This window comes from Pogona vitticeps, chromosome 2 (genome assembly GCF_051106095.1).
Source record: "Pogona vitticeps strain Pit_001003342236 chromosome 2, PviZW2.1, whole genome shotgun sequence".
NCBI classification, from domain to species: Eukaryota; Metazoa; Chordata; class Lepidosauria; order Squamata; family Agamidae; genus Pogona; species Pogona vitticeps.
The window spans coordinates 169,149,167-169,176,948 of record NC_135784.1 but is presented as its reverse complement, the minus strand read 5'-3'; the positions used below and the strand labels follow the sequence as shown (position 1 = coordinate 169,176,948).

Here is a 27,782-nt window from a genome sequence, read left to right as displayed (position 1 = left end):
CAGCCGTTTAAGTCTGTCCAAGCAGATGGTGCTGTGTGTGCGTGCGCCGAAGTAGAGAGAGCCGTTTGTCTCTTCCTAGCCCGCTAAGATCAAGAGGGCGAGGCAGGCCGCAAAGGGGAGGCAGGCGTCGGGATTCCTGCCGCGCCACTCCTCCCTCCGCACCGGGACTTTGGAACAACCCGAAAGGGCCCGGGCCGGGTTTTACCCCAAGCCCCGCGCGCAAAGCCCAGGTCCTGCGCCCTGAGCGCACAGCGGAGGAGGACGGGAACGGAATTCCCAGGCTGTTCTCCCCGTCCCTCCCTCCCTGCCTCCGTCCAACCCAACCTCCACCCTCACCCCGGCCCCCAGTGCGCATGCCAGGGAGGAAGCTCCCTTGCTCTACCCCCTCCTCTTCCTGGCACTGAGTCCAGGGGGGGAGGGAGGGAGGGAGGGAGAGAGACAGGCACTGGGGGGTGGGGGTGGAGAGCCTTCGCGATCCCCTGCACCCTGACCCCCCACCCACTCCCCTGCTGAGCAGGCACCGCAGGTGAGCCACCACCCCTGTGCCCCCCCGGAGGGGCGGGAAGACAAGTTGGGAGTCTGCTGCAGCTGCTCCTGGGGAGGGGGCACCATGAACCCAGGTAAGTGCCAAACCGGGGGGGGGGGGGAAGCGCGCCCTGGGCACTCTCTGGAGCCGGACTGGGTGGTGCATCTGGCACAGGCAAGGGAGTTGCGGGAGCCGAGGACGACTCGAGCCGATCTTCCCCCCTCCGCCTTCTCCTGACAGTTCAAACTTCTCCCGGAGTTATGGAAGCGTTCAGCTTCAGGGGGGTGGGGAAGCGATTTGGCGGCCACTTCTGCAAACAGCTCCTCTGGGAGTGAATAAATCGATTCCGAAAAATTCTTCCCCCCCCCGCCCCAATCGGACCGCAGTCCGGATGCAGGAGCTACTCAGGGGAAGGAGTACTGGGGTGCTTCTGATTGCCCTGGGTCGTCCCCCGCTCCCTGCATCTCGGATCCTGCTGCTGCTGTTTTGGGAAGGAGTCGAGCCCTCTTTGCAAGGTCCTGGGGGGAGCCGAGGCCCAAAGAAAGGAGAGTGGCACCAAAAAGCTCGACCTTAGGTGCTCTGCTTTCCCTCCTCTTCCTCCTCCTCCCTTTTTCAGGCCCCCAAACAGCAGGTGGTAAATTCTTCTGGGTAGGTGACATGTCACAAGTACAGTTCTTCTCCAGCCTCCATTAAAGAGTTCACAATATCAACAGAAACTTTGTCTCTGTATTTCCCATTCCTCGGTTGGTCAATTGAAGACCTGTGTGAAACCGGAGGGGGGGAATGGAAGGAGGGAGATTCACATCTTTCTTCCTGTTCCACTGACTTCTGTGCTTATGCCTAGAAATGGGATTCAGAGCTATTTGAGGTCACCCAAAAAGGAAAAAAACCCTCACTGCATAGGAGGTTTTACTTTAGCTTCCTGAATTAATCAAGGTTGAAGTAAAAGGAGACACTCTGATGGGTCACTAAGACAAGTCTGGAGGCAGAACCCAAACTCTCTGAGCCTAGAATCCTTTTGCTCACCTGAGCATACAGTTTGTCCTGGCTGCTCCCAGGTCTTTGTAGAATATTGCCCACACTTCATGAAGGAGGGAAGAGATGAACTGTGTTTTAATGCTGGCCCATTTGTTCCTTGGGGATTAGTTCATCAGGTAGGGAAATCTCTGAGCAAGTGGGACAGGTGGAACATCTGGATGAATGGGACTTTGGGGTGGCAGGTGGGCTAGCTGAAGGTGCCTATAAGGCAATAACCATAAATTACATTATAGGAACACATTTAGTTTGCCTACTTTGTCTTCTGATGTTTCTCATTACAACCTGAGGCTTTTCAGAACACAGGCTACATGATCATTTCAGAAAGGACGTGGTTAGTGTCTCCACTGATGATCTGGGTGATGGTTCAGGCAACTCCTAATTTTTTTTTAAGTCTGTGCAGTTGTTGAAGGCAGTAAAAACATAACTTCCAATAACATGCAGAGCATAAAGCTGGTCTTGCCTATGAAGACAGTCAGAAATGTGGCTACACAAAACTACAGAGGCCTCTTTTCCCTCACATACCTAGCAGCACAATTACAAAATGCTTTACCATATTAGAAGGTCCCGACCATGAAAAGCAAGCTGCCCTTATACAGTGAAGCAGTCAAGGTTACCTGATGCCACTTACACAGTGTTTGGTTTTCTGCTCTCGCTTTCTGTCTGGCCACTCAGCTAGTGTAGCCTACATGCTATTGTTCTGACATGATTTCCACACAGAGATGCATATTACGGATCCCCCTGGCATTGAACAAGAACAGCTGAAGCCTTATTTCCAGCACTGTCCTTTAGGTAGTTAGGCTGCCATTTCCTTCCCACACCCACTTGTATTGACAGCACATTGCTCTGGGTGTGGATGTGAAGCTTTACATCAGTGGTTCTTAACCTTTGTTACTCGGATGCTTTTGAACTGCAACTCCCAGAAACCCCAGTCAGGACAGCTGGTGGTGAAGGCTTCTGGGAGTTGCAGTCCAAAACTCCTGAGTAACTCAAGGTTAAGAACCAGTGCTTTACATCGATGCAACATGTGGCACAAGAGAATCTCGGAGAATACCATCATAAATATTTAATTTTAAAAAGGGCTTGTTTATCATTCCAGTTTTCATCACAGGGTTGAGATAAAATAATGTTTTGACTTCTCAGTTCCTCAAGAGAAGGCAGGCAAACACAAGTTGTATAGTGTGCAAGGAAGGAAGAATGTTCTACTTCTCCAGTCACTTCATTTTCTGTTCTTCAGTAAACCCCACCATAGCTCAGCACCTTAGCTTTCCATGGCATGACAGCATTGGTCTGAGGCAGGAAACCTGCATTTTATAGTGCTGTAGCCCCACCTACTACTGAGTTGACCAATGAGTGAATGGAGTGTGGGTGGGGCCAGTTGTTTATGATTTAGTGCCTGCATTAATCTTTCCTCGTGTATTTTTTTCCTGGATTTTTTGTTTGTAGTTGTGTAGAGTTGCAAGAGAGCTTAGTGGGGGTATTTTAGGTTGCCAAGTTTCCAGCCAGCTCTTGGTACAATGCCTTTAAAAGCAGCCTGAAGACTGAATGAGTGATAAAATTTATCTACATGTTATGAAATATTTCCTGCTGATTTCTAGATACGTATTAAGCTGCCGTTAAAGGCACCAAGCACGTCAGACAGGTTTTGTTCTCTCCTTGGCCAACTGGCTATCCTAATGGTGATTATCGTTGACTCTCAAGTTTTTATAATTTCTGTGAGGTTTCATATGCCTGGTTGTACAGCCTGGTGCCTAATCCAGGATTGGCTTGATGGGTATAAACCGGTGCTCTAGTCTTTAAAATAACCATTCTTGTAATTGTCCTGGGTGAGTAAGAATCTTCCATAACAGTGGTTCCCAACCTTGGGTAGCCTAATTCCCAGAAGCCTTCACCACCAGCTCTGCTGGCTGGGATTTCTGGGAATTGCAGTCCAAGAATTACCTAGGCTACCCAAGGTGAAGAACTACTGTTCTATGCTGTTCTGTTCTACTGGCCAGGGAAACTTTATGAAAGTAGGTGAAGAGAGCAGCATAATATATCAGGGTGAGGAATGTGTGACTCACAAAATGTTGTGGGACTGCATCTCCCGTTAACCCTAGGCACTTCAGCCAGTTGGGAAGGATGATGGGAGTTCCAGCACAGCAACATCTGGTGACCCATGTTTGTTAGTTGCTGCGTGAATAGATTTATATTGGCGGATAGACCAGTAGCTCAGAGATATTTGAGGGCTATATGACTGACTATTGTGAGCTTGTTAGTAAGATTGCTGTAATTTTAAATATATACCGTGTATACAAATATTCTTTGAGCTTTTGGCTCCTGAGCATCAGCTAGCACCAGCATCTCTATACAGATGCTTCTCCTTCTGTGGACTTAGTGCCAGTCCAAGAGTATGGGATAAATCACATACACACGCAACACACACACGCACACGTACACATGCTTTCCAAGAATAAAATTCCATGTAATATGGGAAAATCCTGGACCAACCTGGTACCTTTGTTTTTATCTAAACTTTTTCTTTTGAATGAATAATCCCTAGGAGATGCATGAGGGGTTATGTCTGAAAGTACAGAGGATCAACAGGGGATCTCCTTGGCCTAGAGGTGCTGTTTTGGGAAAAGTTTCACCTCCTGATTTTCTGCAGCACATTGCCAAGATCCTCCAGCAAAAAGGAGGTGGTCTTCCCAGTTTGACAGACACACAGTCTGAGTTATAAGCTCCCCCTCTGACTTGGAAATATTGTTCTGATCTATGCATGCAGTGGAAACGGGTCAGAATACTGAGGTTGAAATATAGTAGCAGCAGATAGTGGTATTGGATCCCACATAGGATCACTCCCAGCTATTAACACCACTGGCCTGCAAATCTAAATTCAGTGCAAAAGGGAGCAGGCTAAACCGAAACCTTTCTCCATGATTTCTTACCTTAGAATTTGCAAGGAGATGTCTCCTCAGGAGAGGACTTAAATAGTCTCCCTTCTGTGCTGTGTCTATCGTGTATCATCCTTAAAGGATTCTCCTACTTTTGAAAGTATAGAGTAGGTTGTTGGCTAGAGAGTGGAGTGAAGTACATACAGTACCAGTATCTCCAACACAGGGCCGTTTTGCTTTTCCAAGATTTCACATGGCTTCATTTCCCCCGCCACATTCTTTTCCAGAGATGATCAGAGCCATGTTTCGAATTACAAGCTGCAGAGTAAGCCTCTTGCCATAGTCCCTGATTGTGCTGGCTAAAATGTTTCTGGGATGTGCAGTCTTAAACAAGTAACCTTCGCAATCTTTGGGTTTAATCAGTTCCCTGCACTTAAAGTCCGAGTGACAAAGGGGCATGTGCTTTCCCTCATTCTTGTCTGCCTGTTGGCAGTGAGGACTCCAATCTACCTCAGCGAGAGGGAACCCAAGACCCCGAGTTGGCCAAGATGTTCAGCAAGAAGAACAAGGATGGGATCTTAGGCACAAATGCAGGACATGTCATGTCTCTGTATGACTTCACTCTGCTGCAGACAAGAATGAAGGGTGCTTCTTTTCAACATCATAAAGAAGAATTTTAGTAGTCTGGAGGGGGGGGGAAATAGCTTGAGCTTGGAAAAAAATTTTTTTTTTAAATTACAGCTAGGGTTGTCAGGTCTCAGGGCACCACCTGAAGTCTCAGGGAATTGTTGAGTTCTCTGGGTCTCCAGGCAGGCAAACAAATCTTAGGACAAAATAGAATCATAGAATCACAGGGTTGGAAGAGATCACAGAGGCCATCGAGTCCAACCCCCTGCCATGCAGGAACTCCATCAAAGCACTCCCGACAGATGGCCATCCAACTTCTGCTTAAAAACCTCCGAAGGAGGAGACTCCTCCACACTCCGAGGCAGCCTATGCCACTGCCGACCGGCTCTGACTGTCAGGAAGTTTTTCCTGAGATTCAGGTGGAATCCCTTTTCCTGTAGTTTGAAGCCATTGCTCCTTGTCCTAGTCCCTGGAGCCATGGAAAGCAAACCTGTCTGTTCCTCGACATGACATCCCTTCAAGTAATATCAGAGGGGAAGAAAGTTGGACCTTATTGTTTAGCATGCCTTTAGTACTTGGGCCCCCATCTCCTCCCTGCTTCAGATTCACATCAGGGCTCAGTGCAAAAGTGCTTCCAGTGTGTCTTGTGCCCATAATATTTATTTAGGGTGCTGTGCAGCAAAAAAACAAACAAACAAACAAAAAACACTGGGTATCTCGCTCTCCCATGCCCACATGTTCACAATTGTTCTTTGGCAATTGTGACACAATGATCCACCTGTTGTGACACTGGAGGGCTTCAGCTCCTTTTCTCAGGATTTGGCCCTGAAATCCAAAGGACTAGGGAAGATGCTGAACTGGCAACCCTCATTACGACTTCCAGAATCCTCGAGCCAGCATAACCAGCGGGATTCTGGGAGAAGTAGTCCCCTCACGTAACATTTCCTCACTCCGAGTGTTCCCTTGAGTATAGTCTTTGCTCCCTTAGAAATCACTGGAGAAGCCATGAAATCACAGAATCATAGAATCATGAAGTTGGAAGGGGCCTACGAGGCCATTGAGTCCAAACCCCTCCCCCCTCAGTGCAGGAATACAAATCTAAGGAGATCTGTCAGGTGGTTGTCTACATTTCTTTTGAGTGCCTCCAGTATTGGAGCACTCGCCGCCTCTCAAGGTAAGTGGTTCCACTGCCATACCGCTCTTAACAGTATGGCAATGAGAGCCTCCTCATGTTTTGTTTTTTCTCTGCCTTGTCTGTGGCATCATGTTGTCCCTCCTTCCGTTCCAGGTGTCAGCTAGTGTGGCTGAAACCGTGGGCGCACCCTTATTGGACTGGGCCACGGAAGAGAGGCTGCTGTGGCTGCTGGACAATGCGTGCCCCCAGGGAGTGTGCCCACCCTTAACGCCGCCTGCCGCGAGGTTTGCAGCCATGAGCAGGTAGGAGCCCTCAGCAGAGCAGAGCTGGGATTAAAGGATCAGCCAGCTGTTTGTTGTTTCACAGCTCCCTCCTGATAAGAGTTTAGTAGGTCAGAGCCGCTGAGTGTATAAGAAGAGGAGGAGGAGGAGGAGGAGGAAGAGGAGGGGAGGGTGGGTGGGGGTGGCCTTTGGGAACGCAAAGTCTGTCCGTCTGTCTCTGATTCACTTCAGATTCCCTGCTGTTACCCATACCTCAGCTGATAACCTCTGTCTTTGTTGTGCCACCCTGTTGGTTTATTTCTCTTCTTTCGTCTCCACCCTCCGTGCCTGGCCTGCTCATGGCCCACTGTTCTGTCACTGTTTAAAGATCCAAGCCTACAAACTGCTTCTTTTCCCTGTCTTCAACATAAGATAAACACAACTAAATGGCAGAGTCGTTATGGGACTGTACCATTTCAGATTATAGAGAGTAGAGGGGGAAGTGCCATGTTGTTTCTTGTTTTTTAAAATACTCCCTTGTTTGAAAAAATATATACATATAGTAAGTACATGCCCATGTCTAAACAAAAGACCCCTTGCCCCTGTATTCTGAAGTTGTATAAACCCAAAAGGATTGTCCTGTGATTCTGCCAGTTGTGTAGCCTGGCTCTAAGCCACTCTCCTTCTAGCTCGGCTAATAATAGCCCTCACTAATGACACAGAGCCTTTCACTCTCCTGGATCTGATCTTGCCATTCCAGGCCAGCAAAGACTCAGCGTCTAGCTGTTTTGTTTCCCCAGGGTGCCCACCTGAGGCTTATGGGACTCTGAGGCAGGAGCACAAGCTCAGGTGCCCCACTTCTGAGGAGAGCTGACCGTGAAACCCTGTCTTCTGTCCAGTTTGTGTCTGGAGTTGAAGACCTAAGGTCTTGCCTGCTCCACAATTCTGGCAGGCCTCTCCAGTTGGGCTGCTCCGACTAGGCCGCATCATTTATGGCCCTTCTTTCTCTGCCCCTCCTCTGTCATTGATATTCCACCTACCCAGCCATTCTTCTCCAGGTGTGCTGTTGTGTATTTGCCACCTCAGAGACCCTTGGTTCTTTCAGGTGCCCAAGCACTGAGGGAGCACAATGAATGGCGGCGATGATTGCTCTGATGTGGATCGAGGTGGGCGCCCGGCGGTTACACCTGTGCCTGTGGGCTGGCAGCGCAGGGTGGAGGAGGGTGAAGTGCGCTATATCAGGTAAGCCATGTCCCCTGTTGTGAAGGAGAGCCATCTCCTTCCTGGGTTCTTGACCTCCTCATGTCCCTTCCTTTTCTTTTTCTTAGTCCTAGTGGCACAAGCTTGGCTTCCTTGGAGCAGACTCGCGCGTACCTGCTGGCAGACGGCACTTGCAAGTGTGGCCTGGAGTGTCCCCTCAACGTACACAAGGTACGTTTCTTGAGAAAGAGCCCGGTTCTGGTTCAGTATTGACCTTGGATGTGAAGCTAGAGCATTTCAAACAAGTAGCAAAAATTTCTATACCGGGAAGTAAATAAAGATAGCTAGTAAAAATACAGGAAACATGTCTCGTACTTGGTCAAACCAGGTCGTTCCAGCTTGCTCCATTCTATCTGCTGTGACCCTCAGCAGCTCACCAAGTTTTTAGGAAGGATTCTTTTCCCTTCCTCCTTAGAGGTCCTGGGGATTGATCCTGAGACCCTGCGCGTGCCAAACATGTGCTCTGCCACTGATTCAGGACTCTTCCTCTCCCCCATCACCAGCAGACCCCATTCTAGAGAGTGGCTAAAGCAGGTCTTTGTAGGGGTCCCTGAGATTTTAACCGTCTCTCTCCACCACCCAGCCCTTTTCAACATTCTCACTGTGCTATCTTTCTACCAAAGGATTTGCAGAAGATAAACGTTTTTGACTCCCAGAAAGGTAATCCCTTGGGGGGGGGGTTTCAGAGCAGTAATTTTTAAAAAAGTGACTTTTTGCATGCCTGGATAACACATGGGATTCTGGTCTACTATCCCAAGTCCTCTTTAAATAATCAAGGGGTTGCCAGCTGTAGGGATCTGTGGTGCAGTGGTAAATTTTGAAGTGCTAGCGTCAAGTATGAGCGTCCCCATAGTCACATCCCTAAGGGGTGTCCCAAAACGCAACCATGGATCCTTATCAACAAACCAGTTTAGAAGTTTTTTTTTTAATTCCCCCAGGAGCAGCTCTTTGGCAAAACAAATGGGTCTTAATTGTCCATTCAAGACCACATATCCCAGAATATTTTACATTATAACTGCGATAGCTTTGAAGTCCAGTCAGTGTTGCTGGAAAAATCCAATCTATTTCTCACGCACAAACACTATGAAGATAGGGGAGCTCAAAAGTAACAGCAGATGACATCCTAAATATTGCTTGTTGTTTTTTAAATCCAACCCTTTGACATTTTAGCTCTATTAATGAGAATGGATGTGGAAGGTTAGACGTTGAAACGTGTGTCCTTTCTCATATAAACTGTCCAGCAGAGAGGGAGACTAGTTATGAAACCTCTTACTGAAAAGATTTTCAAGAACAAACTAGATAAACATGTGACTGGGATGCTTAAGGTGTGGGCAGGCCTAGGTGGATCCATCTTTTCCTTAGAAAGTTGAAAAATGCCTAGCTATGGCTACTGGATTGTGCAGCCTGTGTCCTGGGTATTTCAGCCTTTCTTTACTGCACAGCAGGTTTCTAGACTTTGTGGCTGCAAAGAGAAGGTGGAAGCTAGGGGTTTGCGGGTAACCTTTTCTAGTGATCTGAATGTAGGGCTTTAGTGCTTGGTATAACTCCTTGCCTTTCCCCACAATGACTAACAAAACCAGAATAAAAGAACATATTTGTATGGTCTCTCAAGGTTGTATGATTTGTCATGTAAAGAGTCCATATAATGCGGGAATTATTTTATTTTTTTTGGCCATAGAGAAAAATGGTGGACCTGGAATCATCTGGAAGGAGTGGGGCCAGCCTATGTGATCTTTGGGGCTAGAAAAAGACAGGGCTCCCTATAGTTCTGCCAAATTCTGCCCTTTAATTTGGGCAACAGCGTGTTAGATCCATGAACAGGAACTCGTTTTCCCACTCTGGCCACTAGTAGCTATTTTGGAAAGGAACACTCTGTGTGTGTGTGTGTGTGTGTGTGTGTGTCTGTCTGTCTGTCTGTCTGTCTGTCTGTCTGTCATGTGTGTCTTGACTGGGGTCAGAGCTTGTAATTTGACAGCAACTGCAGCAGCAGCAGAAGCTGGCATTGGCATTCAGCACTTCTTCCTGCCATCAATACAATCCCCCGTTTCCGCAGAATAGTGGCTTCCAAGTTCTCTATCTTCAGAACACCTCATTTTGAATTAGCTGCCTGACAAAGAACTGCTCCCCCGAGCCCACCTCTTTACAAAGGATTATGGGAGAAAGAAGAGAGGTTCCATTGTGTATATCCATTTCACCTGGAGTGCTATCTGGGCAGGGCAGAGTCTCACTCTGCATGACCTGAGTGCATCCTAGAAAAGCACGGGGTGGGGGTGGGGTGGAATCTTTGGCCCTCCAGATGATATTTTGGACTTCAGCTCCCATAGTTCTTTACCCTTGGTGATGGTGATGGGAATTGATGCCCAAAAGATCTGGAGGGCCAAAAGTAATGCCTCCCCAAACAATACACATCATTTCCCTACAGGGGGAACTTAGTCTTGCCTCTTGGGAGAGCTCATTTTCTCACTGAGGAACCATTATGTAGACTACAGTTTGACTTGGCATGAATCAGAGGATGAGCTTTTGCAGGTTGTTCCCAAGGTCCCCTAGATGAGTGCTTCCAAACCTTGGGTCCCCAGATGTTCTTGGCCTACAACTCCCAGAAATCCTCATGAGCACAGCTGGTGGTGAAGGCTTCTGGGAGTTTGAGTCCAAGAACATCTGAGGACCAAAGGGGGAGAACCACTGTCCTAGATGCTAGGTAGGTAGCCATTATCTCTCCTACTAAAGCCCCTTTTTAGAAATGCTATTTTCTCTTGTGTTCAGCGATAAAAGTGTGAGGAAGTGTAACTGATTTATATCAGGGATGGGCAAAGTACATGCTTCAGAATGCTGTTGGAATAGTTCCCATGATTTCTCAGTATCAGCTAAGGCCGATGGGACTAGTAGCCTGATGGGATCTGGAAGAACGCACTGTGCTCTTCCCTGATTTAGATACAATCTTTTTCAATTTGGAGTATTTATTTATTTATTCCTCTTTTGCTTATCCCAAACCATTGAGATGGGACAAGGTTGTTCAGAAGACATCAGCATTCCAGGAAGCCTCAAGGGAAGGTTTATGCCTTAGAGTAATGGCCTTGTGCACATGTCCTTGGAAATCAATCCCATTAAAATCAGTGGGCCTTCCACTTGAGTAAAATGCGCTGAATCCCACCATAGTCTCTCTCCTCACCCCAAGTATCCTGGTTTGAGAAGGCAAGGCATCAAGTCTTTCTCTTTTCCCATGATGGTTAGGTTTTCAACTTTGACCCAGCAGCCATGGTGATTGGGAGCGAAGGCACCAAAGGGGATGAGGACATGACCAAGCTGTGCAACCACCGACGGAAAATTGTGGCCATGGCCACGCTCTACCGCAGCATGGAGAGTCATGGACCACTGAACCTGCCACATCTGGGGCCAGGTAACTCTGCCATCCATCCGGGGATAAGCTGACATGTCATAGGATGATTGCCTTCTTGTTCAAGAACATACAGGCAGCAAGACACAGGAAAACATTACTCTTTCGGATTACAACTCCTGGGAAGTATCATGTATCTGTGAGGTCTTCGGGGAGCTGTAATCCCCCCCCCCCACAAGATAGCTTTAAAAATCTCTGGTTGATATAGAAGGTTCCGGTTCCTCCTGCTTGTTTCCTTCCAACAGTAGAAATGACTTCAGAAACCAAGAACTAAGTGCTGTATCCTGACCAGGTTTGAGAATGTCCAGCCAGGTGAGGATTGCAGCGTTAGCTGGTTTAGTGTTTTTGTTTTGCTGATGAACTGAAGCTGCTCCCATTGATGCTAGGAGCCAAGCAGGAAGGAATGGCCACACTTCTCTTAAGGTCTAGCATGCCACTTGGCACAAAATAGCATCCTTTCCATCTTTCCCCTTGGTGTTCTCTTTTGTAGCCCTGGGGACTTAATACAACCTACCAGGGTTTGACTGAACTTAACCAGGCAGGCAGGCAGGCTGCTGTGTCCCCCTGAGATGAACTGTTTCGAGCTTTCATCCCTTTGAAACAGAAGGCTCACCTAGATCAGTAACTCATACAGAGACACAAAGGCATTCTCCCTCAGAAAGGTGCTAAGAAGGTGTCCTTGCATGCTATATAAGTTAAATCCTCAGCTGAAAGGTTGGGGCATCTCAGAGCTTTGGTGGAGGGGAAGCTTCAGATATAAAAAAATCAGAAAATACCCATTTAATTTTGAAACAGTCACCCATCAGGAAAAACTCAGGTGTTCCAAAGATACTGGAAATCAGCTGGATCTCAAACAATTTTTGTACCTGTTCTGCATCTTACCTTCTGCCCCTTATTATGAACCAGTCATTTCTCTTGTGTTGGAGCAGGGCTAGGAGAACGGGGGCCTTCCAGAGGTGGTTGAACTCGGATTCCCATTGGGCTCTACCTGCTTGGCCAGCGGTGAGAAAGAGTGGGAGGAATATCGTTCCTCCCTCTAGAAAGGGCCACAGTTTCCGTACTGCTGACCAGAAGTCTCTATCGTTTGTCCGTCTGCTTGGGGAGTCATGTGGGTCTGTGTTTCTTTCAAGGGGCTGGGCTGACCCCGCCGTCTCACCCAACCATGGCAGGACCCAGCAGTCGTCCACAGCCAACTCTTCCCAGCAAGGCCTCGGCGACCTTGGCAAAGGGCCCAGAACTCTACTTGCAGTGCCCCTCGGATCGCTATGGCAACGCCTGGTCCAGCCAGAGCTCCTCCTTTCCCCACCATCACAGTGCTCTCTTTGGGGACGTCTTCCCAGGCCGCCTGCCTACGGCCACCACCAACGGCAACACCCGCCCACCTCCTTACCCAGCTGAACTGAATGCCCCTGGGGGTTCCTTCTTGCCTGGCGAGTCTCTCCCAGAGGGACTGCCCCGGCCCTACCCTTCTAGCAGTCTTCTTTTCCCCCCACCAGAAGAGGTGGTGGTGCCTGGCCAAGAGGGCGGCCCCTGGAACAGCCGCCCCGTGACCCTTGGTTCCCAGACGAGTGTTGCGGGTTCACCAGCGCCCACCAGCCTCTCCTCCGTCTCATCGCCGGTGGGCAGCGCAGAGCCCTCCCCGCAGCGCTCTCGGCACTCCTCGGCTTCCTCTGAGCAGGGCCTCTCTGGACACCGCCCCACTCCGAAGCCCTCGGATGCGGCACCCCTGGCCAATGCCTTAACCAACCAAAGCAGCCATAACTTGTCCTCAGTGCCCTTAGGAGTTGCCCCAGAAGGCAAAGGACCGCCTGGCCTGCTGCTCCTTCACCCCCAGGGCCCAGGCTCTTTCCCAGCCAGCAGTTTGTTGAGTGCAGCGGCCAAGGCCCAGTTGGCCAGCAGGGGGCGTCCCGATGAGCTGGCTGCCAGCACTTTACCCAGCCGCTTGCTGCTGTCTGTCGTTGGCGGACGGGCGCCTCGGCGCCAGCGCCGCTCCCCCACTGTCCTGCGCCTGCTGAAGGACTCTCATGCGGGGCAGCCTGGGCCCAGCCATCCTGAGGAGACGCTGACCCGACACTCCCGGGCTCGGGACCAGCCGGTGATAAGAGAGGCCAAGAATGGGCCCCCAAGCTCAGCAGCTCCGGTACAGCCCCTGTCGTCCCTGCTCAGCCTGCTGGCTCCTCCTGCAAGCTCCCCGACGCCTGGCCTCCCCCCACTTGCCCAGTCCCCTGCCAGCGACAGCTCCAATACATTGCCCTCCTTTCAGGACTTCAACAGCCAGCTTCTCAGTCTCTTTGGGCAGCTGGCCTCAGCGTCTTCCGAACAGATCTCAGGGAGTCCTCCGCAGCCAAAACCTCCTGCCTCTCCGCTCGGATCCCATGGCCCACCAGGTATGGTCGTCTCTGTGTCTGTGGGGAAATGTCCATTACAAAGTAAAGCAAGGTGTGCTGCTTATATACTGCCCCCCCCCCAAACACTTAATGCACTCTCTGGGCAGTTTACAATAGAATTACGCAAGCTACACATTGCCCTACCTGCTGGGTACTCAATTTACCAACCTCGGAAGGATGGAAGGCTGAGTCAACCTTGAACCAGCGACCTGAGCCTTTTGGGATAAAACTCAGGTCATGAGCAGAGTCTAGACTGCAGTACTGCAGTGTAACCCCTGTGCCACAAGGCTCCTTGAAAGGAAAGATCTCTTCATAGGCCTCAAAGAGGCAGCTGAGTGAGAATTGTCTTCTAGGCAGTGCAGTCTTCTCTGTTAGTCTTTTGTAAAAAAGAAAAACCAAGGTGGGACAAGCTACAGGAAGATTGGGAAGGCTGTCCAAAATAATAATAATAATAATAACTTCCCTGAGATCTGGTGCAGAGGCAGTGAGTTGCTAGTTGTGTGCTCCCTCCATTCAGTGGGCTCTGCATCCAAGGCTTTGACAGCTCCCTGTGCTTGCCTTATCTCACTTGCTGCCTCTGGTGACTGGGAGGTCAGGAAGCCACTCTTCTAGGTCCGTGGTTCCTATCCTTGGGTTCTCAGATGAACTGCAACTCCCAGAATCCCTTGCTAGCATAGCTAGTGGTGAAGGCTTCTGGGAGTTGCAGTTCAAAAAATGCCTGGCCACCCAAGGTTGGGAATCACTGTTCTAGATCAGCATAGGCCCTTCCTGAAGTATTTTAGGCTTCAGTCCCTATCAGCTCCAGCCAACAGGACTGTTGGCCAGGGTCACGCTTGGAGTTGTAGTCCCAAAAAATTTGGACAGCACCTGATTGAGGAAGGTGGGTATAAACAGGAATTACGGTATCTGCCACAGGTTGATCTGGTCTTGTATATCCTTCCCCTCCCTTAATCATGAGCCATTGGGCATTGTTGCCATCTGCTAAAGAGCATACTGGAAATAAATGTAGTTGAGTTTTAAAAAATGCTTTCTTCCTTTATTGCCCTCCTGCTTTAGGGAAGCAGTTGTGAGGTAATATGAAATGATGACCAAAGGGGGCAGGGAGGAACCTGTAAAGATACTCAGAAGCCTGCTCCCACACACCTAGAATTCTGCTCTTTCCCTTAAGTTGAAATTCAGAGTGCAGGCTGCTTGGGGCAGGAACCTGGCTTAACTTTATGCAACATAATGTGCAACGATCACAGTACATGAATAAGTTCAGTAATGATCTGTGGCAGAAAATAAGGTTTCGGTGTACAAGCCAAAGTCCCTTCAGGATGCGTTTGTTGCCATGTCATTATTTTGGTAATGTTAAAATCTTGGTAGTTTCTCCCACCCCATCCCTTGGTGCCCGAGTTGTTGTTTCTGCTTGCCTTAGTACTGTACTCTGTACCTATCCGCTGTCATCGCGGCTGCCTCATTTTCTGGACTAAAGGACGTGTGCCACTAATTGTGTCAAAGCAAGTTCTCTAAATCATTTTTAAAGCTAAATGGCAGACATGGTTCCTTTCCTGTGTATAGTCGTACATAGAGGAGGCACTTTTCATCAGAATTGCTGGGGAAAATGGGAGTTGTAGTCCAAAATTACTGGGAGAGACTTGGGTTGTTGGAGGGAGGAAGAGCTAGTTTAACATCATGTGGAATCCGTCCTATTTCATCACATTAAGAAAGACACCTGGCTGTTAGACCAGAATGACACAGGAAGTATTTCATGACTTCACATCTTAGGTGCTAATATGTGGACATGAGTAGATCCAGTTGCTGGCTTAAAAGCCTGAAATCCCTAAAGGGGAGTCTGGCTAAAAATTGTGGTTGGAGAATGGTTCCTTCACAGCTGCTCTGCAGGGTCGGAAGAGAAGCCGCTGGGCAGCAGATTGAAGGGCTAGCCCTGAGACATCATTACTAAGATGGTTATAGGAGCCATGCTACAAAAAAATAATGGCAAGATGGCTCGGAAGCTTAAGGCTGTAGTTTCATGTACCTATTTATTTATTTATTTATTTAGTTATTTTGTTTGTTTGTTTGTTTGTTTGTTTAATTTACTGATTTATATATAATGGAACAAATCCCTTTATACCCAACGCAACCCGTCTCTAGGTATATATGGATGGGAATCAGGTTGCAAATGGTGCCCGCTAGGCCTCTAGAAGGGCAGATGTGCAAAAGGTAAAGCCGTACACTCTGGGTCCGTGTTCCTGTGGCAGGGCTCACTTTCTGTTTCCTTTTCTTTCAGGTGCTGCTTCTGCTTCCCCGATGACTCCCAAAGCCCCTCCGGCCCCCAGCCCTGTAGCTGTCACTACGACCGGCGCCATGGAAGGCGGGGGCCTGCCCTGCCCGCTCTCCTCAGGCCCTGATCCGTTTCCCTTCCTGGCACAGGAACAGGTGCTGCCGTTTGGGAATGCTCTACCTCCCGGTCTCCTCCCACTGGGCTCCTTCCCCTTCTCGCTGACCCTGGGCCCGGAGACACCACTTCCCCCACTCAACCTGCAGGGGGAGCCAGAAGGACAGCCCTTGCTGCCTCTGGTCCTGCCCCATCTGGATTTGCTACAACAACCCAGTGGACTGCTGGCCTCGCTGCTGGCGCTGCCGGAGGCGACGACGTGCGAAGGGGAGAGGGAAGCCACCGCTGCCACCGAGCCCCTGCTGGAGCCTTTCGCTGGCCTCCCTGAAGCTTTGCAGCCCCTGCTCTTCCCAGCACTTTCCACCCCTCCAGCTGTCCTAGCTTTAAACTCAGCACTCTTGGCAACCAGCCTGGGCCCTTCTGACCCTGGGCCAGGCCCCGCGCAGGTAAGGACACAGGTTTAGCTGGGGCATCTCTGCCTTTCCAAAAACTACAAGGAAGGTGGAAGTGGCACGTGTACCTCCACACACACACACACACATGTTGACGTTATGTGGGCAAGGGAGAGGAGCAGCTTCTGGGTGGGGGGAGACAGTCAGTCTTGAAACGGTGGATGTATTCCTTAGTTACATTTATATTCCGCCTTTCCTCTGGAATTTAAAACAGGTGTCTGTGAGCCTTCTCATTTTCATGTGCATAATAGCCCCGCAAGATAGCTTAGGCTGGGGGCAAGTGACTCTCCCAGGGCCACTCAAAGAACCTTTTGGCTGAAAGAGGATTTGAACCAGCAGCTCCCCGCTCCTAGTCCCAAAATAACCACGAAAGATGTAAAGATTTCCACGTCTGGAGGATAATTCCCTGAATTCCCATGCAACTATGCATCCCTGGATACACCTCTTGCAACCCATTTTTTCTTAGAAGAATTGGGGAGTGGAACCCCCCCCCCAAAGCTCTTTGTGCCTTCAAGTGGCCAAAAAATTCACATTTTGTTTCTTTTATGGTTGTGAGATACTGGAGCCCCTCAAAAGATGGCACCCCCCTTTTTTTCTTGAAGCAAAAATAGGTTGCTGAGGGTTTGCCTTTGGACCACTGAAGGCCAAGAGTTGTTCACCCATGATCTATAGTATAGATCCATTCTATACTATAGATCCATTGATCCTTGGTCCATTCAAGACCAAGCTACCTTTAAATCCTATACATCACAGCCGGGCATACTTTACTCTAGATGGGACATTGTTCCTCCCTTTAGGGTAAGAAGTGCAGCTATGCTCAGAAGGAACAGGACAGTAGGAAATTTGCCAATTCCAAAACCCTGGGGAATTCAGGATGGCAAGGCAAGAACAGGGTCTTCAGGAGGGGAATAGGTATGTCAGTTCCAGGAGTGGCATAGTTTCTCTTTAATTCTATGAATAGCTTGGCTTAACAACATGAGAACAGGCTGACTTGGGTCAGAGAAGGAGAATATGTGCCACTTTGGCATGCCGTAGCTTCTCCCTGCCCTCCGCCCCTTTTAATGTAAAGAGTCTATATTTCAGGATAAGCCTTTTGGAGTACCTTGGTCATGGTAGCCCCGCTGCTGTAGGATCAAGGGACTGCAGTCATTCCTGTGGTCAGCTCCTCAATAGGGACTATGCTGAGCTGGGCTCAGGGTCGGGGAGGGGGGTTGCCAGCAAGAGAGGGAATCTGGTTGCTTCATTTTCCTATTCTCTATCATGATGTATCTGCCAGCCATCTAGATAATAAACCTAAGGCACTAGTGATGTATTTAATTTTTTTAAATCTTCATCTGGACTCAAAGAATGGAGAGAGGGTTCTGTCTCATCCAAAACTGCTAATTTACACCCTCTGTCCTGGTTGTTTCTTGGTCAAACTGGTGTGTTACAGTGACATGCTGGGAATCTTCTTTTTAGGGGACAGGAGAATATTTGATGGGTTGGATATTCTCATCTTGCATATTGCAATGAGAAACAAATGCTTCCTTTCAAGACAGAAAGATGTGCGCCCCAGTAAGAGATGTGGGTTGTTCTTCCTACAGTCATCGACCGGCTTTGTGGCTCCCACCCATTCCTCCCTTTTCTTCTTCTTCTGCCTCAGACTGGCCTGGCTAGCACTCCGCTGGCACCTACCTCCACTAGCACAACATCAACAACTACTGAGGGCACCCCAACCGTCTCTGGGCGGCTGAACCCCCTGATGCCCCAGCTTGTCAACCCACTGCTGAGCACCACACTTCTGGGTAAGTCTCATTCCTTCTTCCTTAGAGCCAGCTCCTGGGAGGATGGAGAGACTGAGGAAGAAGCAGGGCATCCTCTTGGCATCTCTGATTCCCTACGGTGTGGGCCAAATGGTTGCTTGGGATGGTCCGCTTGCAACAGAAAGCCACTGTCCGATCTTGAGTGTTGCTATTGGTCTTGCCAAGCAGGTTAAATATTAGGGACTCCAAACAGGAAGGAATCCTCCCCTCTGCTGCACCATCTTGATTTATATCTGAGTAGCAAGTTGTAATGTATCCAAAGATGATTCCCAAAACGACAGGAAACTGACAGGAAGGAATCAAATGACAGTAAAAGTTCATTCAAGAAAGTCCAGATTCTCCCATCAAACTTGATTAGAAAGCAGGGGAACACACAGTAGCAATGCACATGGGGTTCTGTTCAGTTCTTTTCCTCCTTGGGATTTAAAGATACAGTTGTGCCTCGCTTAACGATGTTAATTGGTTCCAAAAAAACATCGCTATGGGAAAACATCGTTAAGCAAAACACCATTTCCCATAGGAATGCACTGAAAACCGGTTAATCCGTTCCAATGGGAACGGATTACCGTCCTTAAGCAAAAATCCCCATAGGAAACATCGCTAAGTGAAACAATGTTTCCCCCAACGGAAAGCCATTCAAAAGCACTGACGCCGGCTTCAGTGCTTTTGAATGGCTTTCCGATGTCCGTTTTCGCTCATTTAAAAGTGTCTTACAATGTTTGGAACCTGTTTTAAATGCTTGGATTCGGTAGTCCACCTTGTGAAACCTATGCACACTTAGTTTGGCTTTGTTCTGAGTCTTCGTTAATTTTTGGTGATTGTTTATTTTTTCCCTCATTGAAAAGCATTGGACAGGCGCCGGTGGTGGTTGTGCATGAGCAGCGGCGCTAACATCCTGGCCTTTCTCTTCCCCACCTGCAGGTGATCTCTCAGGGCTGAACCCAGCCTCAGGCCCTTCCCTGATCGGCAGCCCTCTGCTCCAGGCCCACCAGCCACTTCTGCCGCCCAACCTGCAAGGACCCCTTGGACTTTTCCAAGGGCAGCTGCCCCTGCTAGCAGGATCCAACCCTCTGGCCTGCCTTCTCCAGAGCTTGCAAGTAAGGAGGGAGTTGAGGAAAAAACCCCTTGGGCTTGCTGGGTTCAAACACAAACATCCCACTTACAAAAGCAAATGCCATGCTGCGTATTTGTTCTCCGTGTTGCTTTGCTCTGCTGCTTTCCTCTGTTCAGCAGACAAAACTGTAGTTATAGAGGAAAGCTTAGTGCGAAGAAATGCATCGCTATGTGTCATGTTCCTAGAATATTAGAGAGCATTCCATAATAGCCTGAATACCTTACCAATTATACCAACACCAATTATTTCTTTAAAGTCCTAATTCACTAACAGTGTGGAGACTATCAAGAACCAAATGGGCCACAACCAACCCAACCCAAGGCCTAGGCAGCAGTGGGAAAGTGTGAGGCATTTTAAAGACCTTGTGGAAGGGCAGCCATATTGGCTGGAGATGAAAGGCCTGATAGTCTAACACATCAAAATAGCCCGTTTTGTCAAACGTACGGAAAAAAGGAGTAGCCTGAAGAGCATCTGGAGGCAAATTGAGTTGGAAACTGAATGAAGAGCCTGGTAGGAAGGAGGCAGGCCTTTCATTCCCTGAGAGGAGGCAGAGTGCCCGATGACTCGTGTCCTTTATGCCTCACCTTCCTCCCAGTGCAGAAACCCCAGGCAGCTCTTAACCCAGCTTTAACCAGTTTGTTAGAGATGAATTTAAAGATTAGAGAAGCTGCCTTTTGAATTCTGGGAAGGGCTACAGTAAACTGATGGATCTTCTCTTTCTCTCCCCCTTTTCCCTCGGACCCTATTTTTCTCTTTGCCAGCTGAGCCCTGGTTTTGGTGCCCCAGAGAAGCTGGTGCTACCAAGCGAAGCCCCAGCCCCGGCCTTGTCCAGTGTGCCCCCCGTGCTGGAGACGGAGCCAGGCCAGAGCGCCGTGTTGCCCCCTTGTACGGACACTGCCTCCCCAAGTGCCTTAGAGCCGCCCCGAGCCCTGGAGCCCTCCCGGCAAGGACAGCTGGAGGCCAGCAGCTCACGTTCCCCCCTCAAGCGTCCCCGGCGTGGCCCCGAAGAGCTGAACGGAATCTCGGGGGGCGACCCCGGCAGCCTCCCCCGTGGGACGGGGCGGGGCGTCAAGTCTGGACGGCGCGGGGGTGGGCGGGGCAGGGGCAGGCGGCACTTCAATGGACAGATGCCTGAGTTGGGCGCAGGACACCCACCCCTCCCTGCCTGGCGCTGCAACGGAGAAATGGTGGCCAGCAGTGCAGAGAGCCAAGCGGGTCCATTTGCTATTCAGGAAATAAAGGTATGTCAGGGGCTGGAATGAGGAGGTAGGGGTTGGAGGTGGCTGGGAAGGCACATTATGCCTTTGCTGTTGACTGCATTTATATCCTGCTTCTCTTCCATGTCTACTTTTTCAAACTTTGGCCTTCTTCCTCTCCACTTGATTCTCCCAGCCTATTGCGAGCATGTGCAATAGTACAGGCTGAGAGAGAGAGAATCAGAGTCGGGCTCAAGGTTACCAAGTGAGCTTCATGGTTCAGTGGAGGCTGGAACCTTCATCTCTCAAGTCCAACCTTTTAACCACCACACCACCCTGTCTCTCACATGGTTTGTTCTTGGTTGACCAGCCTCATGACTGGAGGAAGCATGCTCTGTGAATCCCCATTCTGTGTTTGGAGGCAGTTTCTGGATACAGCCAACAAACGGGATGACTCTCATGTTTTGTGTTGCTTGAAAACTTCCCTCACCAGCCTTGCTTGGGTACCAAATATTGGGCTAGTCAGGCCTTTTGACATACAGTTGTTGCATTTCTATGCCCTTCAGCCTGAGAGATGCGAGAGATGCCTCTTAGTTTGAGCCCCTTGTGCTTGTTCAAACCTGGTTTGCAACCACATGTGATACAGGGGTCGCCCTCCATATGTTTTGGGGCTTAGAACTCTTTTCAGCCCTAGCGAGCAGAAAGGGATGGTGTGATGGGACACCATTGAGCATCCCAGGTATAATGGCTATGAGAGAGCATTGTGGTTGATTCTAAGTGAAATGGTTGCTTGTCTCGTGCTTAGTATCTTTTCCTTTGCATGAGCTGGTTTTGGTTTGCATCGTCTCTTGGGGCTGTTGCTACTTCAACCAACATGACTGGGGCCCACTGCTCTACAGTATACTGTATTACATTTACTACTACATGGTATTGCAGTTCATTGTCTGTGATGTGCTGGTGTAGTTCCTGTTTTGCTTTTGTATAGCCCATTAACAAAATAGCACTTCTCGAGAGGCCCAAATTATTTAATTTCTCATTCATAGATCTTTTCCATCTGGACTGAAACGTATCAGTTAGCACTACAGTGGACCCTCGACTTACGGAATTAATCTGTATTGGAACGGTGGCTGCAGGTCAAAAAGTCTGTAGGTTGAGGCTCCATTGACCTACAATGCATTGAAAACAGATTAATCCGTAACAGGCCATTTTTGTTCCATTTTGGGTTTTTTTCCCTGGTCTGTAGGTCAATTCTCCGGCTGCAAGTCGAAACTAAATTTTGCAGCCAGAGAAGTCTGTAACTCAAAAAGTCTGTAAGTAGAGCTGTCTGTAAGTCAAGGGTCCACTCTAAGTGATTCTAAATAGAGCCTCTGATGTACAAATAATTGCTGGATTAGACCAAGGTTTTTGTTTCCTGCCATGTTTTGCAAGATTCCCAGTAAAAAGCCAAGCAGTAAGTGGCTTACCAAAACACATTGTCTTCTGCCTGTCTCTTGTTCTACCTGCCTACCAGCCTTTGCCTCTTATCCTGGACAAAAAGCCACGGATTTCACCTCATGCTTTCATTTCCTTTCTTTAGAGGAATTTGGTTCTAGAAGAGCCTTCTGGAAGCTTACTTGGCATGAAGTGGCAATACATTCTAAACCCTTTCGGCCATTGGCACTGGACTACTATTTTTTTTCATTGTTTGCTCACAAAAAAAGAGCACCCAATAATAAAGATTAATAAAAGAAATGATGATGGAACATCATTGAAAATGGATAAAGGGAGAGATCCTCACCACACGAACCTCTTTGTTTGCAGGGCCCTCCAGGGAGAAGACCAGCCCGACGTGGCCGGAGGAGGAAAAGCAGGTGAGCACCAGGTGCCCGTAATAGGGTTTGTGGAGCACAGATGTCACAGCCCAAGCCAAGGCTAGGGATTTAGCTTTAGTTGCTTGCTGCAGAGAGGGTTTCTGTCCTATGCCTTCCTCCTTTTTCTCATTAAGCCATCCTTTGTTTTTGCAGCGGTGCCCGGCCCAGTTCCCGCCCTGAGACTACACGGATCCGGGGTGCCAATGCTGATCCTGGGCCCAGCACCATGGTAAGTGTCACCTCAACTCTCTAGGATGAACCATCAGGTCAAAGCCCATGCAATTGCACTGGGAGAACTGGAATTCTTGCCCCTTCCTTCCCTATGGCAGCCGTTACAGCCCCCTAAGTCATGGGGCCCTGCTGCTGCTGCATAGGGAGAAAAGTAGTACATGTTTGAGGATATTCCAAAATACCAGGGGAAACACTAACAGCCCTCCCTCTAGGAGAATGGAGATCTTGGATTCATCCCACAGAATTTGTTTAAAATATACATGAAGGCATCTGGGACGGTACTGAAGCCTTGTCCTGAGGGAGACAGTGGGTGAAGAACTTGCCCCACTGCTGCCAAAGTGATTGGTTGGCGGTGAGGGGGGGCATTGCTCTGGCAACATGGTGTGTGTTCCCAGCTGTCAGAGAGGAAAAGCAGACTTCTTAGTACAGTACCTCTCTTCCTTGCAGTGGAGGTTATGCCATCCCACACTGAGAGAGCCTGGCACAGGGCCCTTAAAGATGGCCTCAGCAGCTGAGCTCCGAGGCCCTGCTTGTCCCATCAACAGTATTCTTCTCAGCCCAACCTCCCCGCACACCTATTAGGACTCCCTCCCCCCCGCAAGAATTTCCATTGATCCCCATGACGTTTGTAAATGTTTAATTTTAGAAGGGGAGGCAGAGACAGAATCGTAGCAGGTGAAGGAAGGGAAGGGTTAACCATCCATTTCACAGGCACCAATTCTCTCCTCAACCCACAATTAAAGCACACAGTTTTATTGTTGTTTTAAATGCTTGTTTCTGAGTTTAATTAATGTATTCTGATCGTTAGTTTTATTTGTTATTGTTTGTGAACCACCCAGAGTTACCATTGGTCAGATAGATGAGCAGTATAAAAATCAAATAAATAAATAAATAAAACTTTTATAACAATAAGATTCAGCTGGTGCCAGTGGAAACCTCCTCACTCAGTATCAAAAAGGAGTCTTGTGGCATTTCAGAGATCGAACGAGTTCTATTTGGCGTTTGTTTTCATGGACAGAAGCTCTTTAGATAGAAACTCACGGAAGTTTATCGGTGAAAGCGTTCTACAATCCACGAAAGCTGATGCAAAATAAACCGGGCCATCTTTTAAGGTGTCAAGAGACGCCGTCTTGGTTTTGCTGCCACAGACTAACACAGCTAATTTGCATGACATTTTCTTCGTGATCTTATTGCATGAAGAGGGACTGATGGAGTGCAAAGGAAAAGAATGAAATGCCAATTAAGGCTTTGCTCTCCCTCAATCCCCATTGTCTCCTTGCAAGCATGAGGTACTGCCTGCTACCAACCATTTCTTGCCACAGTTTATCCCTTTGTGACAGGCTGGCAGGCTAGTGGTTGCTTTGGATTACTCGGGTGTTTCTCCTAATTGCACCAGTGACTGCACTGATGTGCTGCTGCTTATCAGGAATCATCCATTGGTCTTCTGCCTGTCCCTTCAGTGACAGCGTGAGTAATAATGACAAAATACACCCTTAAACATAGGAATGTCCTTCTCAAGAAAAAAAAAGTGGTCCTTTGTTTCTGTCATGGGGAGTGACTCAGATTCTTTGACAGAATGATAGGTGAGATACAAGATACAAAAGGGCTGAGAACCTCTGCTCTGTGCTTGACAAAGAGGTAGCTGTGTTCGCTTGTTTCAGCATGAATAGCCAGAACAGAAGGAAAACAAGAGCAATTCTTAAGGCTTGGCAAGATACTGAAAATTCTCACAGAGCCCAGAATCTTAATAACAGACAATGCAGTTGGCACAGCCCTGGGTCATAGTTTCTCACTTACCTCCTAGGCTTCTGGATGCCTGTGGCAGAACATGTAGAAGTACCCCCTGCCTCAGAGAGGATGCAGGTCCTGTCCCTGTGCTCCCTCTAGGTCAGGTTTCAGGAAAGGTTTTGTTGGCCAGCGATACAGCTGGCTTGAACCGACAGTCAACATGAAGCCCGAGTACAGCACTGGCCAGCACAAGCTCATACCCTAGCTAGAACAGATCAAGCCAATCCATCATTGTCTCTGGCCAAGACAGAGGTAGGGAAGCTGTGGCCCTCCTGATAGGGGTCGGACCCTCACTCCCGTCGTCTCCAGCTCTTGGCTAAGCTGGCGTGGATGGGAATTGAAGTTAACCAACACCTAGAGGACCATGGGTTCCCCAACCTCCCTTAAAACAAGGGGGTGGGGAAAGAATGCCTTAGTAAATGAAATTTTTCACTCTCAATTTCTCCCTCCCTCTCTTTCTCTCTTCCCACCCCTCACTTCCCCTGTCAGGTTGACTACACTGTTGCTCGCCGGCCGCGCCCTGGCCGACCCGTGAAGAACAGGAGGAGGAAACTGCCCACATAGCACCGCCCAAACTGAGGGGGGCTCCACCACTGTCCGCCTCTAAGCAAACAGAGCTTAGGACATCCCAGGCTTCTGCTTCTCCCTTTCCTCCACCACCTGTCATCTCTGGTGCCCAGCTGTTGGGCATGGGATGGTGAGGGGAGCGGGAGGAAAACACCAGCAAGAGGACCTGTTGTTGTTGCTGCTGCTGCTGGGCTCCTGGCGCCTTGGCCTTGAATGTGTTGTAGCTTCACCAGTTGCCTGGGTCCCGAATCTCTCCCTAGAGGGACCTCCAAAAGCACAAGGTGCAGCTGTGGTCTCAGCATGTTGCGGTGGGAGGAGGGAGAGAAATGGGGCATGGGGGGTAGAAGAGGCCGAGAGGGGCAAAACCGGAGTGCTTGAACTGGACCCATCCGTGAGCACTTCTGGGAGCCAGCCACTTCTGCCATGCTCCAAAGGGGAACTCCTTCCAGCAGTGCAGTTAGGGCCTTTCCTGCCCCCCCTGCTTTTCATGTCTTCCCTGCCCCCAGTGAGATCTTCTGCCTTGGTTGGACCTCATCACTCGGCAGGAGTAGCAAGGGCTGTGTGCTCCAGGAAGGGGACATCACTGCCCTATCACTTCATCCCACCTTACCTCAGACCTGCGTGCGCTGTGGCACCCGGGTGAGAACCGGCTCAGGGTTTTAGTACAAGAATCAGACTCTTTCTCTCTCAATCTCTCTTTTGCCTCGCCAAAAACAGGAAACAGAACATGAGCTCCAGGGTCCCAGTGCTAAAGGTACAAAGCAATAAGGAAAATAAGCCACATTTGTGATTCAGGGAGGACTGACTCTCCCCCCCCCCCAATTGCTCAGCCATTCACACACTCCCTTCCCACACAGCTGTGGCGCCTCACTGTCTGTACCCCTGAAACAGTGGGGCGGTGAGGCAACCATGGTTAAACCTGAGTAGTAACTGGGTCTGCTCTCCTCCTCAACCCTGGTTGAGGCCCAGGGATGGCTCGTGCCTCAAGCGGACCACACCACCCACCACCCTGTCCAGCTACAAACAAACAAAAAAGCAAACCCTCGGCTGTACTGTATTTCTTTTCTACCCTGCTCCCCCCTTGATTTCCTCCCATTTCTGAAAAATCCCCAAGAGAACACTCAGGTCCTAGCACTGAGGGGAAGGCTGAGGGAGAAGAGGAGCTGGCGCTTGAAAGAGAATTCATCCAGCTTGGCCAGAGCCAGGCCCTTTCCTCTGCACCCACCCTGCAACACACACCTACACACTACAACCTTCATCTCCGAACGACCAAAATGCACCACATCCCACCCCCTTCCCTGCCACCTGGTCTGGTTGCAACTCTTGATGCATTATGCAAAAGCACTGTGTAGATACTGTACAGTTTGCGCTGTTTTCCTCCCTCCCCCCCCTCTGCACTTCAACCCACCAACCAACTTCGGCCTTTCTTTTGTATAAAGAAGAGAAAAAAAGGAATGGGGAAAAAGACTATTTTCCTTCTTTGAGCTTAAATTTTGTTTTGTAAAAAAAAAATTTTTTTTACACAATTGTGAATTGTAGCTTTTCTATGGGAGCGACTTTAATTTAACAGATGAAAATATTTTGAAGCTTAGACTGAAGTTACTGTTTCTTTATTTGTTTATTTTTGGGTGTGTGTGTGTGTGTTTTGTATCAAGTATTAAAATATGTATTTAAAACAAAGTCTAATGTGGACTGGGTTTTATTTTTAAGCAACTTTGCTTGCAGCACTCCCTGGAAGTGGGCACTGTTCAAGACCAGGAGGCAGTAAACAATCATCAGAAGCGACTTTACTGTAGCTGCAAACCTACTGTGCAAGGCTATCAAGGAGGCGATTAGTCCCGCCTAGGAGGTCACCACTGCGGTCCCACGACACCTGCTCCCCGAAGGAATTTTTCTCCTCTGCCTCCCAATAGGCTTGCCCTGGTGACATGTGCTTCAGGACAAAGAATAAGATCACGGCCAAAGAGATTTCAACAAGAACTCACCATCCATGCGTTAGTCATTCTTTACCTTGTAAAAGACAGGAGAATGGTAGTGATGGCGGCCACAAACAAGTGCAGAGCCAGCATGAAGAGGAAAGCATGAAGGTCAAAATACCTACATAATGCAGTTCCTCAACACATCATCTGTCCATCATCATATTCACTGATTAGCTGCAACCGCCCCCACCAATTTTTGCCTCTTTCCCCTTCCACTGTCCATGTCCTAGTCAACCGTTTCTCTTACCATACTATATTTGCTAATGCCTTTGCCCAGGTTGGTTATATGAAAACATGACACCAGCAATGTACACATAGCTATCTTCTAACCAAGAGGAACAGCTTTAATCACTGCCTCCTGGCAGTCGTATCACAGTGTCTTGTGTAATAGCCCTTATATCATCAAGTTTAGGTGCTGCACAGTCAGAGGTTTTTCACAACCCTATTCAAAAATACCAGGGACTGAATTTGGGGCTTTATTCATGCAACAAATTGACTGCTAACTTCCAGTCCCATCCCAATGGAAGGTAAGTTGCCAGACACAACTCTTAAGCTGAACTACAGCTATTTAACACTGAGTTTTGCACTCAAAAATAAATCAAGAAAATCCTGGGTTCTGTTAGTGTCCTGGAGCCTGCTCGATTTTCATTCTTCTTCTGCCTGTTTCTCATCACTGGTCACCAAAATCCCGAGAATGCTCTGACTACATGAATGTTTGAAATTGAACAAGGAAATTAAAATATGAGGATACACAGATTTTTGCAAACCGGGTTTCCTTGATATCCACTGCAGCTTAGCCATATAACAGAGATTTCACACCAAGATGCAGTTGTACTTTCTAAAGGTAGGGAAAAAATTCCTGGCAAAAGTAACAAAGTTCAAATATGTTTGTGCTGTTTGAAAGCTAATTTATGATTTGCTCAGCA

The 27,782-nt window shown here is 48.7% G+C and overlaps 1 protein-coding gene across 1 annotated transcript; it reads left to right on the top strand.

Annotated features, from left to right (window-relative positions):
- The first annotated feature begins 297 nt into the window (after positions 1 to 297).
- Positions 298 to 26,557, top strand: MBD6 (methyl-CpG binding domain protein 6). Its single transcript, XM_020778522.3, has 13 exons — positions 298 to 620; positions 6,350 to 6,498; positions 7,562 to 7,698; positions 7,785 to 7,887; positions 10,948 to 11,113; positions 12,241 to 13,497; positions 15,770 to 16,323; positions 17,972 to 18,113; positions 19,053 to 19,228; positions 20,007 to 20,486; positions 22,242 to 22,291; positions 22,445 to 22,520; positions 24,800 to 26,557. Exons 3-13 carry the CDS (start codon positions 7,586 to 7,588, stop codon positions 24,872 to 24,874), a joined length of 3,192 nt encoding a protein of 1,063 aa, XP_020634181.3. The 5' UTR covers positions 298 to 620; positions 6,350 to 6,498; positions 7,562 to 7,585; the 3' UTR covers positions 24,875 to 26,557.
- Positions 26,558 to 27,782: the final 1,225 nt, after the last annotated feature.